This window comes from Triplophysa dalaica, chromosome 3 (genome assembly GCF_015846415.1).
Source record: "Triplophysa dalaica isolate WHDGS20190420 chromosome 3, ASM1584641v1, whole genome shotgun sequence".
In the NCBI taxonomy this organism is placed as follows: Eukaryota; Metazoa; Chordata; class Actinopteri; order Cypriniformes; family Nemacheilidae; genus Triplophysa; species Triplophysa dalaica.
Window position 1 is genome coordinate 8,529,570 of NC_079544.1, and position 13,142 is coordinate 8,542,711.

A 13,142-nucleotide genomic window follows, 5' to 3' on the forward strand; every position below is an offset into this window, starting at 1 on the left:
CATGCTTTTGCAAAAAGTGAACGGTTTGTTAAATCGAATGCATCATTTTTCTAATTATGAGTTCACACCAAGATCGAATTGAACGATTCGCGCAAATAAATGGCATACAAAGTCAATGCAAAAACTTGAATAGACGTGAATTCCACAATGCCAGAAACGCACAATATTTGCCTCAATCCTGTCTTCTGCACAAGTGGAAAAATTTCAAATCGACACAGAAATTTTCAAAGTGCTTATTGAGCCGTCTGGTTTGAGATGTCCGGACGTGTGAAGACACTCCCCATCGAACCATGTTTATCGTGTCATTTGTGCAATAAAACCAAGTTATCCGGCGAGTAATATAGAGTGAAAAATGCGATGCTTCGGGTTTGGTGTGAGCCCACGATTAGGCAATAATGCTGGCAATATTCAACAGCTTTTCATATGGCCAAGACTTTAAGATATGTGCTTTAATGTACGAGACAATTAGCCCCAGTGTCCCTTAGTAGTTCTCAACAAGGGGGCTCCAGCTGATATCCAAGGGGTCCTAAAGATGACTAATATTTTAAAATGAGCATTGAAATACATTTAAAGATATTAGAATTTGGCCATTTGTCTAATGAATAAATGTTTTTTCCAGTTAATGTTAAACTTGTCAAACAAACAGACTTGAGTCGAAAAAGCCAATTCATAGCACATCCACAATTGGCATAACTAAATATAATATATAGTATAATTCAATCCAAAGAAATGTTGTTGATTAATAATTTGAATAAATAAAGCATTGCACAGTATGGCTCTCCATATTGCATATAAGGTAAACACATCTGTGCTTTAAAGAGGGAGGGGTTGTATAGGTAGTAAGGCAAAGCTATTAAAAATCATGATTGCCTGTGGGAAGAAACCCTTCTAGTCTCATTGTTCAAAAGAGTACATTTCTGAGTCGTCTTCCAGAGGGGAGAAGGGCAAAAAAGCTAAAGGCCAAAAAATTGTCCTCATGCTGTTCCAGACTGGCTTTATATACGCCGCTCGCGGGGACGTGACATGCTGAGCAGTCTTCACGGCAGGGGCTTCCAGGCAGAGGAAGAGCAGTTTCCAAACACTGATGATTTCCTGAAGTCAACAATTATCTCTTTTGTCTTGTTGACATTAAGATATAGTTGTTGACTACACACCATATTTCAGGGCCTCTCATCTCCTCTCTGCGTGCGATCTCATCATCATTGTTGATGAGCCCTAGCATCGCCATGTCATCTGTATACTTGATGATGTGGTTGCCGGGGTGCCTGGCAACCAAGATGAGTCAACGGAATGAACAATCGAGGGTTGAGGACGCCTCAAAAGGTCACCCGTAGTGAGGGTGACTGTTCTCGAGGTCCAGTCACGGACACAGAGTAAATAAAGACAGTTTGTCATGAAATATAGGTTTTTTATGGAAAGTGTAATGCTAAGTTCTGGAGTTCTTGTTTATCACATCTCAAAATGCTATATGAATTCTAACATACATGTTGTTTATAATAGTGTTGTGCGTGTAAGCGAATGTCAGGGGTCTGTTGTGGGTGGGATAAAGGTCTAGACATGGGTCATGACCAGCTGTTAGAAGAAGTACTTCATTATTATGTGCATGGAAGCAACAGGATGCTAACCATTAAAGAAGCAGTTAACCCAAAAAAGAAATTCTGTCTTCAGGGTTTTTGCTGCATAGAAAAATTGGAGGCCACCTCGGACTCTCAAAATTATATCAGGTGTCTTCACAAAAAGACAATTTTCTGTCAACAGACTGTCATTTGTAATAGCAGTTGCAGCATTACACCACAAAGGAGGCGCTATTTTGTTATCAGCCCAGTGAGTGGCTGAAGAGTCACAGTACAAGAGCTAATAGGAGCGATATAAGTTGTGTTTCACAGCTTTTCAGGTGAATATTGTTTGTTTTGCAGACAAGTAAGTTCAATTTCTTTAAAGAACATCGTTGTATAATGTTTTAAGCTGTGCTGTTGGCTCATTGAATCAGCGTTATACTATACACAACCAGTTCGCCATTGTGAAAGCACTTTGTGATCAGAACGACAAGCAAACAAATTACTCACTTGAACCGATTCGTTTAAACTGTTTTCAGTCAATTTTTTTATGAATCATTCCAAGCTCAGTAAACCACAAGAGAACACAGGATGCGAATGAGTTTTGCAAATTTAGTAAGACTGGTTCATTTTGTTGGCTGTTGTGGGCTGAAACGTTTTTTGAAAAGGATAAAAAGCTTTATCTGATTTTAAAAACATTCCTGTATGCTTGAATAAAAGGCACTCTACAAAACCCTGGACTCTTCATTTATTCACCCTTGAGTTGTTTTAATCTGTAAAAATGTCTTCGTTCTTCCGATTAACAGAGAGAAAGATATTTGGAAGAATGCTTGTAACAAAACAGTTCTTTGCCACCATTGACCACCATAGTGGGAAAAATTACTTTGTTTTGTTGAAAACAAAAGAAGATATTTTGAATAATGTAGGAAGGCAAACAGTTTTTGGGGACTTTTGACTACAATTGTATCTTTTTCTACTATGGTAGTCAATGGTGGCCAAGAAGTGTTTGGTAACAAGCATTAGATAAACATACATTGTGAACGTACTTAAATTATATTAAAATTTAGATTCTAAAACATTGCATTTATTTCCGGCAAACTGTAATTACTAGATTTGCCCTGTGGTCTGTTTTCTTTTCTTTATGTCTGGATTGTAAGATTTGTTTGGATCGGGCTGCACCATGCACTCGCACAGCATTCACCCTCATTTATATGCTGTCATAGCAAGAGCCAAAAGCACATATAAGGTTTGGGCTGTCTCTGGCCTACCTTCTGCAGAGTTATGACTCCTTCCTGGGTATCTTTGTCTGTCGCGACCCTGAACACCCCAAGGCCATCGCCCTCTATAATTCTGTAGTCCATCTCAGCATTTGGTCCGATGTCAGAATCCAAGGCTTTTATCTTGGCCACCACCGATGCCACAGGCAGGGATTCGGGCACAGCAAACTGATAGGATTCTGCAAAAGAGGACCGGCAAACACACACACACGGAGGTTATTGATGATGCTATTTCTCTTTTTTCCTTTCTTATCACCCAGCTGTTAGAGTCTGGTCTAAGCTAATAATGTATCTCTCTGCTCTGTGGCAGGTAAAGCCGCTATACAGATACAGCATTGACGAGGACCGTCTAAGCTCTGCGAGCTCATTCTACACACTCACAGACACATTTTGGTGGTGATGATGTTATCACTCTGCTATAAATAGAAAAGGAAATGACTGTGATCTAAAAAAAATCCTCTATTAGAAAAGAAGCTTATACAATTGTATTCTTCTACATTTCAGTAGATCTACCTAGTTATTGCGCAGCCACTACAGCGAGCGCTAGATCTGTATAATACGAGATCAGCCCGAGTCATTAGGATTCTCAGATTACTTAATGCAAATGAATGCAAATTAACCAAAGTGACAGCGTGCAATAATGACGGATCAGGTCCGCGTTTGTTTTATAGCTGGTAATAAAATCGTACTCCGTGAGAAGCGGGGTGGATTGTCGTTAACGTCCGACAGCGTGACCGTCACCGACGTCGTGCCCGAGAGGCCTCCCATCTGGCCCACCATGTCTTTGGCTTGGATCACCAGCAGGTATTGGTCCCGTGCTTCCCGGTCCATGTTGGGCAGAGCCGTCCTCACGATGCCTACACAGAAAAGTGGCTGTTTTTCAGAACGTCCAGTGTTGTTGCACGTGATTCATCGCACAGTTTAATGATAATGTCCGTGTCGACAGGAGCTGTGAAAATGCAACTAGATAACAGAATGAATCGCTGTCCCCTCTGCATTTTGAGGAGATGGAGTGTGCATCAATTAAAATAGGATAACCATTTCGTAATCTCCCTATAGCAAGGACCTTTCGCCGATTTGTTAGTCCGTATCCTAATGGATCTCTCATCGATGAGTCAAATCCAGTGCAGAACTTCAAAAATCAATTTCCTCCCCAAACCATTGTTGGTTTTGGAATTATCATTGCATCGCACACCCAAGATTGATTAAAAAGTACATCATTCCTTTAGCGCGCAAGCAGCTGTGATAAATCCTAATCAATACGTGCTGCTATTTGCTACACCTCGCATCATTTTCTCAGACGGAATCTCTCAAATCAGTCCTAGACTTTAAAAGAAAAGGGAGAGAAAGTTTAATCAGGATTTGTAATTTAGCCCGTTGATTGAGTCCATATGTGGAAATGACCTCAGTTACAGCTGGAGTGCTGATTACATTAGGAATTTCATTCCCTGTAATCAAGTGGTAATGTGTGCCAGTAACTTCATCTCAAGTCCTATCAACTTTTTCCATGTTAAAGTGAGTCAATCAAAACACGGGTCTCTTGATATTTCCACATTGCCGTTAAAGGAATTGGTGGTTAGCATGTCAGCCATGTCACTCAAGCCTACCAAATGAGAAGCATGAGTTTATTTTCTTTTTATAATCCTATTCTACTGTATATATGAACTAAGCACTGGTAAAATCACACTTCTGAATAAACAGTCAATAGACCAGTGTTGCCAACTTGGCGACTTTGTCGCTATATTTAGTGACTTTTCAGACCCCTTTAGCGACTTATTTTTCAAATAGCGACAAACCTAGCTTCTTTCTGAATTAGCCTTGGCGACTAAGGGAATCATTCTGCTTCCCTTCAACTGCCCCGGCAGAGAGAGTTTTTGCCTTCCCAGCTTACTCTGTACAGTGTGAGCGCCCACCAGAGAGAAGCAGCTGAAGAGCGCACTGACGCGTGAATGAGATTCGCGGTTTGCATGTACAAACAGTGTTTCCAAGAACCAATCACTTATTGACCTTGTTGGAGCATTTATGATTACGAAACGTGATGAAACGCCATGACTATGGACGTGTAAACATGAACACAGATGGATTTTAGTTGTTCAGTGAAAATTACAGCTGGTGTGTAGTTTTAAGGGGTCGGGATCAATCACTATTATATATTGTTGTCTGCCAACAGAAACACAAAAATAATTAAGTATAAAAATGTAATACAACTTAAGAACCTATTTATTGTGCATGAAGGTGAATTGTTTTAATATAACACTATATGCGACAGCTCAGAGAGTAGAGATATGAAGCAGACCTGAAGCGCTTAGCTTGTCGGATACTACATGATGATGTCTCTGATATGCAAATTGGCGCGTGACGTCATCTGGCGACAATAAGCGACTTTTCAGGCAGGCTTTAGTTACTTTACATTGAATATTAAATACTTTTTGGCCTAAAAAGCTGCATGGGCAAAAATGAACCGTACGCTCGAATTCTTGTTGAAGGTGAATACACTTTTAATGCCCAGACAGATTCCTCAAGACACAAACACAATTTTGCGTGTACTGTACCTGTCTTGGGTTCCACTGAGAAATAGGGTTGTCCCTCAAGGATGCTATAGATGACCCTGGCGCTGTTTCCATACGTGGGGTCGTCTGCGTCAGTTGCCTTAACCTCAACCACAGATGTGCCTGGAACAAATCAACCACAGATGTTGTTAAAATGGTACCAAACATAAATCATAATCGAAATAATTAAATCTCACTCAGTTACTGCCTAGACGTTTGATACAGCTTATCAGTTCAACATAAACAACAACTGGCTTGTTATAGCGAAAACGGTTTGGTGCATTTTTACAGTTTCCTGCTCTGTTTAGTGTTTATTTCGCAGCATTTTGTATTCTTGTACCTGTATTGGTTACTTACAAACGTGTCTCCTTAGTACTAGTTAGGAGATGCACTTCTGCGAAAAGCCCAGAAGGACGAAACAAATGTGCACACGTTTGGCTTTCTTATCAAGTCAAGATTTCTTGTTGAATGAGACAAACTGAACATCTGCGGCCCACAAAGATGCTGTTCTTCATTTCGAGTTGGAACGCAGCAGCACAAAGAGACGTTTAATAAAGCTTTACTGGCTCTCTGATATTTCCCAGATTTTATTTAAACTGTAAAACGGCTAATGGAAAGTGCCAGGCCTTCATTTGAACACAATTTACAGGCCGGCCCGACTGCGGTGTCCCTCAGAAATGGCTGATTATTCCTAAATGCGTCTGCTCATAAAAAACTCAAAAAGACATTTGGGGACAGGCCCAGATGTCGTCATATTTGTAACCTAAACATCTGGAGGCACGCTGCATTTTGGCAACTCCTAACCGCAGGAGGGACCCGAGCCAAATGAGTAACTCTTTATCAGATGGTGTGATTTCAGTTTTCGTATGTTACCTTGTACCTCATCATTTTCTCAGGCTGGTACATTTACAGACAGTTAGAGAGACAGGCATGTGCTTATGGCACTTGAAAATCTCTTAAACCCACCTCAAAATAAAAGGCACTATATGTAAAATTCATTGGAAGAGAGTATAAAGGCATATGTTATGAATTTGCACTCTGGTCTGGTGTAAGAGAGACGTGTCTGGGTTAGGCTGTGGTCCCCACACTTGCAAACAATCTCCTGTTTCTTAATTACCAAATTAAATTAATCATTTTCTCGTTAATCAAATCCATTCATCACCGGTTGACTGCTAATGAATTTAAATGGATCTATAAAGCAGACATTGAGGACAAGGGTCGCTTGCATTCACAGAGGCTAATGGCTTTGATCGCGGCGTAGGACAGACACTTGCAGCCAGCATGTTAATTGCTCTTTTAAAACAGCATGTCAATGCTTGTGTGATTGTCAGCTACTGTGCATGGCCAAACTGACAAACAACTGACCCGCATGGGGGACGTTCAATGTGAATATCCATGTTCTTAGGTGATCAAGTTCTTTCGGGTAAACCTCAATAAACCCAAACTAAAAAGTAACTTTTACCAAAGGTTTTCTCCATACTGATAGGTCAGATGTCAATATATGGTGGCTAAAATACCCATGTGACATCTCTCTTAAAGTATTTAAACCTTTAATTTTAAAGCATGATTTTCCATAGTCACACTGTATATAAGTGCTGCTTTCATAATAGTCACATCCATTATGGTCAATAATCTGTATAAAGGGGCAAATGAAAATCAAATTATAATAACTATTTTATGTTTTATATCTTTTGTTGGGTCTTATTGCTGATGGTTTGTGCACAAAAATTCTACAATGCCATCTCTCAAAAATGACAAACAAATAATGCAGGTTTATTTCTCTCATTGTAAATAGAAAACGTGTGTACAGACTGATATTTTCTGATGGCTGGACTCTATCAAAGGGGTTCAAATACTGGTAATAAATACATTCTTCAAGAGTTTAAACAGTATTTGACGCTTTGACTGCAAATGTTGCATCCAAAACAACATGACGTCTCACATGCAGCATCTAACTCCGTATAACTGCGGAAAATAGAAAACGCTGTAGCAATAACATTTTATTCTGTCGCAACAGCACTGTTGCCTTCATACCACCCAGCTGTAGTGGAGGACTATTTCTGTAAGCTGCTGTGCATGTGGAGAATTCTAAATAAGTCATTTATGATGCTCTCTGATGGTCTTTAGAAGGCAGCTGTTTGTGCAAGGCAGCTTAGCAGGTTTTAGTACAACGCTCATATAATAACTAATAACTAATAACCATCATGACACATGATATGTTGCTGGTGACTATATGTGTATAACAAAATCCAAGGCACTTACCAACAGGTGACATTTCTGGTACTTGAGCATTGTACGGGCCATCCAAAAACTTGGGTTCGTTGTCATTAATATCCTGGACTTTGATAACAAATTCAGACTCTGGTTCAACGGGCAGGTTGGTGGCGCGGTTTCTTGCCTGAGCTCGAAGTGTGTAGTAGGCTTGTTCTTCTCGGTCCAGGCGTTTGGTGGCATGTATATCACCTGTATTCTCATCAATGGTGAAAATGGAGGTTGCACCCTCACCGTTCAGCACATATTTGACTTTCCCCTCACCATTATCTACATCAGAGTGAAGCTGGAATGGTACAGAAAAGAAAAAAGTCAGTAATTTACACCTATTGTCACTGTAAATGTAGTTTTTGTATATTTAGCACAGTAATACATAAAGCCAGTAAGTCTGTTTAGTCATGGGAATAAACTTCTGCAGTGGTTTAAATAATAAATGGGGAGAAACCCTCTCCGGCAGATTTCTGCAAAGAAATGCCCATGTCAATAAAATGAATACTCACCAAATAAATATGTCAAAACTCAAGTTATTCTTTCTCATGCTATCCGAGAAAACATAGGTAGATAAAAATTTATATTTCTGGTTTGTGTCCTGTTATACAGAATATGTCTTTAGATGATGTTGCAGTGAGTGACTTTTCTGTCAAGAATGGCAAAAAGCTTCAGTATTTGAACAACAGTGGCGATGGAGACAGAGTGATGGTGCTTTATGGTCAACTGGGGTTCTGATTTTTTATTAATGTGGCTCACGAAGGGCACAGATCCATTTAAGAGAGGAAAGAAGCACGATTTACAAAGGCATAATAATAAAATAAACCTGAAACTGTTCTTTACAGAAATGGACAAAACCAAATTTGACTTCATTACATTTAATATCCAAGGATGATAACTGACTTTCAAGATGGCAAATCATTGTTTAGAATAGAGACACGTGGTAAGCAATTTCTGAGAGGTTACTTAACTATGCTATTACAGTGACACTTTGTTGTGTAACACAAACTCTTTTTCATCCGTTTTATTTGACTAAGTCAAGTTTGAGTAGTGCCAACACTGCACACTAGTAACAAAACATAAAACACATTCTAGTGCACTAAATTACACTAGATCCATGGCCAATTTTAATCACAGTGCAGAAATCCTCATTATGAGCCTATTTCTCATGCTGTTGCTATTTCATGGTAAGTGACTTGGTATTTCCGTCACCAATGTTAAACAGTTTTTACTTGTTTATTTCTTGTTGTTTAGAGATTTTATTCCTGTTCTCTGGAGCATCGTAAGCATTTTCTTTTCGGTGGTCTCATTTTATTCATATCATTACAAAACATTTTTGGTCTCCAATTCCATATATCTCAAGAGACTGTTTTTCATTGTGAAACAATGCTTTCATGCAGGATATTGCCAGAATAAAATGACAACTTATTTGCTTCATTTAAGCATTCCTGCCATGTCATAAATCAGACGTGACACCTAGAAATACTGCCACGTTGACAGTGCTTAAACAGCTTAGCAGTATTACTGTCACATGACAAAATGTACCATGTTTCCACAACTTAATTTGGGTAGTTGACATGACATGTTACACTTAAAAACCTATTTCCATCTGCATTTTTCGAATATTTCTTATTGTAATATACCGTATATGATTATAATATTCCAATATAGTCAATATGGAAGCATTTAACTACCTCATTTTGGGCCTCTAAAAGAGAAACAAGCTCAGATCCGTGCACAAAAATCGTATTACGACAGAGTTTACTTGTGATTCAGCAAACATTCGTATTTTGCCAATCTCATCGTACGAATGGTCGTACCTTGATTAATGTGGCGGCTGAAATCGGTCGTAATTACATATCACGCCCAAATAAATTCTGGGTTTAGACACCTCGCCCCTAGATTATTAGTGTTTAAATAACATTTTTACTCTGCAACTATGGTTGTTACTTTGAATTACTTTGGTTGTATAATGCATTTAAATTTAAACAAAATTAATCAGACTTTTGTCTTGAAAAACTTTGTTAAAATTACATTTATGTGTTTACGTTAAAACTAATGTAGATATAAATTACTGATCATTTTTATGAAGCAATTATATAGTTTATATGTAAAAGTTCTGGCATGAAACTGTAGATGGCGCAGTCCTAAAGTCTAAACCAATCAGACATAATCATTACTACACGGTGAAGCTGATTGGTTCCCTCCATATCAGCAGCCAATGAGCTTGCTGCTCTACGTTTAAATATTGTTTGTTGTAGCAGCTCGCACATTTCAGAAACCCTTCTCCTTCCCCAGCTCCTCATGTATAGATCTGCTACAAGGTGATCACGTAAACTATGCGGATTTATTCATATGTTGCTGAGAATGTATTGGTAGTAGCAAGTCTTTGTACTTGTTCCGCCGCAGCAGCAGCAGCAGCATAGCAGATCTATTCCGCCAAATACATTTATATGCCATTTACACTACCATGCCAAACCCTCTAAGAGTTGTCAGAAATGCTTTTATACAGTTTTCTTCATTTAGGTGAAGAAAAAATGGTCTGTGCGGAGGAGACACATGCATGCTTTTAAGCAGGATAAAGGTTTAAAATCTAATGTTGCTAATCTTGCATTGTAGGTTGCTTAAATCAAGCACACACACTTTTATGTTCGCTTCATTTAGTTTTTCTCTATCAGAACAGTCAGAGGCAGGACCAGCGGTCTTCTGCCCTACAAACCAGCCTGAAACCTGCCACACAATGCCAGGCAACCTCCAGCTGTGACCTAGTGCGCATCGAACATCGCAGATCGCCCAAATAAAAAACATTAAAGCATGCATGTTTTCTGTTTTCATTCAAATGTATAATTGTCAAACAAAGAAGCTATCATCTTGCTAATAGGTAAATTTACCCATTGCTTGTAATTGGTATAGGTTTTTAAATGTTTTACTTTTAATTGTGCATTGTAATTGGGGTAAATTATCTCAGAAGTAGCCTAAAAGCTCATGAATGTTTTTTACACCAAAGCACCCGTTCACCTTGAAATTTCAAACAATTAAATGATAATATAATTAGGCTAGAAAGGAAAATACTTTATTAATGTAATGAAAACAACAAATCGCATAGAAATCTATTTTTACATTTGTTATACTAAACAAAAAAAATAAGGTATCTTTCTATTTGTCATTATTCCTTTTCAGTTATCAAAAGGGTATAGCATACACTGACCTTCTTCACCATATCTCAAAACTTGCATACACAAACTGAGACCTGTCATGAGATATGATCGTAGCAACGTCGTTGGCTTGTCATAAATGAGGCCCATTATGTCAGATTTTGTAGAATATTCGTATTTTTAATCATTTATCAAACCACATGACTATTTAACTTGATTTAGTTCAAAAATGTGTAACATTAAAAGTGTAACGGAAATATAAATGACAATGTATTTATTTCTCAACTTCCCATTTACTGCTGGCACTATTAAAGCAGCCATCCAGTCCCGTCTTGTTTAGTTTGCAGTTTCCCCTCCAATAAAACAGCGCTACTCCACATATGATATCCGTTAATCAAAAATTACAATCCTTTCAGTAAAAGAACTGAGCGTGCTAACGATATTTCTACCTAATTAATCAAAGTAAACGTGTGTTTGGATGTAAGCACTGGCAGGCGCCCAAGGCCAGCTTTACTCTCATGCCTGTGTGGCTGGACTCTGCCTTCACAGCCTCAATATTCTAATTTCAAATGATTATTTTGGCCACAATTTACTGTGATGATGACTGCAGATCATTCGTTTCTGTGTGCTCAGCTCTAACTCGTGGACTCATCTAAAATGATTGTTATAGTATATATCCCTAGTCGTCTAAAATATTAAAGCTGTCAACATTTTCGCCATCGTATGTTAAATCCAAATCGTGTCGAGTCCTTAGGAATATAAAAGGATAGTTCAAAATCATTTACTCCACCTCGTCATTTCAAACCTGTATGACCTTCCAATGCAGAACACAAAAGAAGATATTTTGAAGAATGTTGGTAACCGAACAATGACGGTACCCATTGATTTACATTGGTGCCCCTACAATAGAAGTGAATGGGTACCGCCGTTGTTCAGAAGACAACGTTTATCAAAATATCTTATTTTGTGTTCAGCAGAAGAAAGAAAGCCATTCAGGTTTAAAATGACAAGAGGGTGAGTAAATAAATACACAATATTCATTTTGGAGTGAACCATACCTTTCAAAGGCATGCTCGCTGTATATTAGGTTGAATTTCCATCCACTTCATATTCAGACATTTTCGGTTGGTGAATCGGTATATTCTTCAATAATTTGATCTACAAAAGACAATTTCTCTTTTTGCCTTTCCTCCGCTTTTGTTGGAAAATCTGTGAAATGTTTTTTAACAGGTTTAACTGTGCAGACAGATGTCAGAGTTTTACACTCTCATTGTTACATGAAAGCAGTCAAAATAGCAAAACAACTAGTGTAAATAAAGTGCAGAGCTTTGTGAATAATGGGTTAATAACCATTAATCTACATCAGCGACCAAACTGGATGTTAATGGATGTCTTAAACAGCTTTATAGTACAATTCTTCTTTTTACAGTGTATCTCCCTTTTCATACAGAAATGCTGGTAAATTACTGGTAAAGTCATTCTGGTAAATTGATGGTAAATAAACAACTGTGCTGTTCACTCAAGCAACGGCATTCTGTACATTAACCAGGAAAGACATTGTTCACACAGCTACCCGTAATATCATTTTATCAACCGGAAGTTTCCTTATAAATAGCTGCAAAAAAACTGGAGTTATGTTTCAAAATATGGCGGGTGTGATTTTATATCCGGAAGAATGCAGTGTTTGTGATGTTTGGATCATACACTTGCTCTTAACCCAAGTAAGTTACAATGTGTCGTGCTTTCACGTGCGGTGTTTATGTAGACAGTTTGCGGTCAATTTGTGTATTTACGGTAATAAATGTCTGCGCTTGCATGAAGCGCTAGCTAGCCGCCGACTTCTGTTCTACATTTTTTTTACATTTTTACGTTACTGTAACCGAAGTTGGATATCTTTTGTTATGTTGCGCGAATCTGCTTGTATGCTGATGAATGTGACGGCGGTAATCCTCATCCTTCATTCACACAGCGCCTCCTACTGGTAATTTGCTGGTAAACTCCTATTACTGCGAAATTTGGAGTACTGATCTACCAGAAAGTATCTGTTCACTCACAATCTGTTAACTACCAGTAAAGACTGTATGTGTGAAACAGGGGCTTATGATATAGTGTGTGAATAAGAGAGAATGTTTGAATAACTCTTCTATGGAGATATGCAGCACTTGGGTCGCCTCTTGACTCACTCCTCTATCGCTCAGTCTTAAACTCTGTTTCAGCATGGAGAAAGAGATAAAAACAACTAAGAAGCCGAGAAAAGAAGAGACGAAAAGGTGCAAGATAAAAGGCTGTTGAGAACTATAGGTTAAAAACAGAAATGAGAGGAAGTCGGAACAGAAGCTGAATCTG

The 13,142-nt window shown here is 38.5% G+C and overlaps 1 protein-coding gene across 1 annotated transcript in view; it reads right to left on the bottom strand.

The window, feature by feature from the left end:
* The window catches only part of cdh7a (cadherin 7a), a 53,988-nt gene that overhangs the window by 23,697 nt on the left and 17,149 nt on the right, over positions 1-13,142 (bottom strand). Inside the window, exons 3-6 of the mRNA XM_056743644.1 lie at positions 7,645-7,939; positions 5,386-5,505; positions 3,523-3,690; positions 2,825-3,012 (exon numbers count right to left, since the gene is read on the bottom strand). Of these exons, the coding sequence (XP_056599622.1) occupies positions 2,825-3,012; positions 3,523-3,690; positions 5,386-5,505; positions 7,645-7,939 (771 nt within the window). The remainder of the gene's footprint in view (positions 1-2,824; positions 3,013-3,522; positions 3,691-5,385; positions 5,506-7,644; positions 7,940-13,142) is intronic.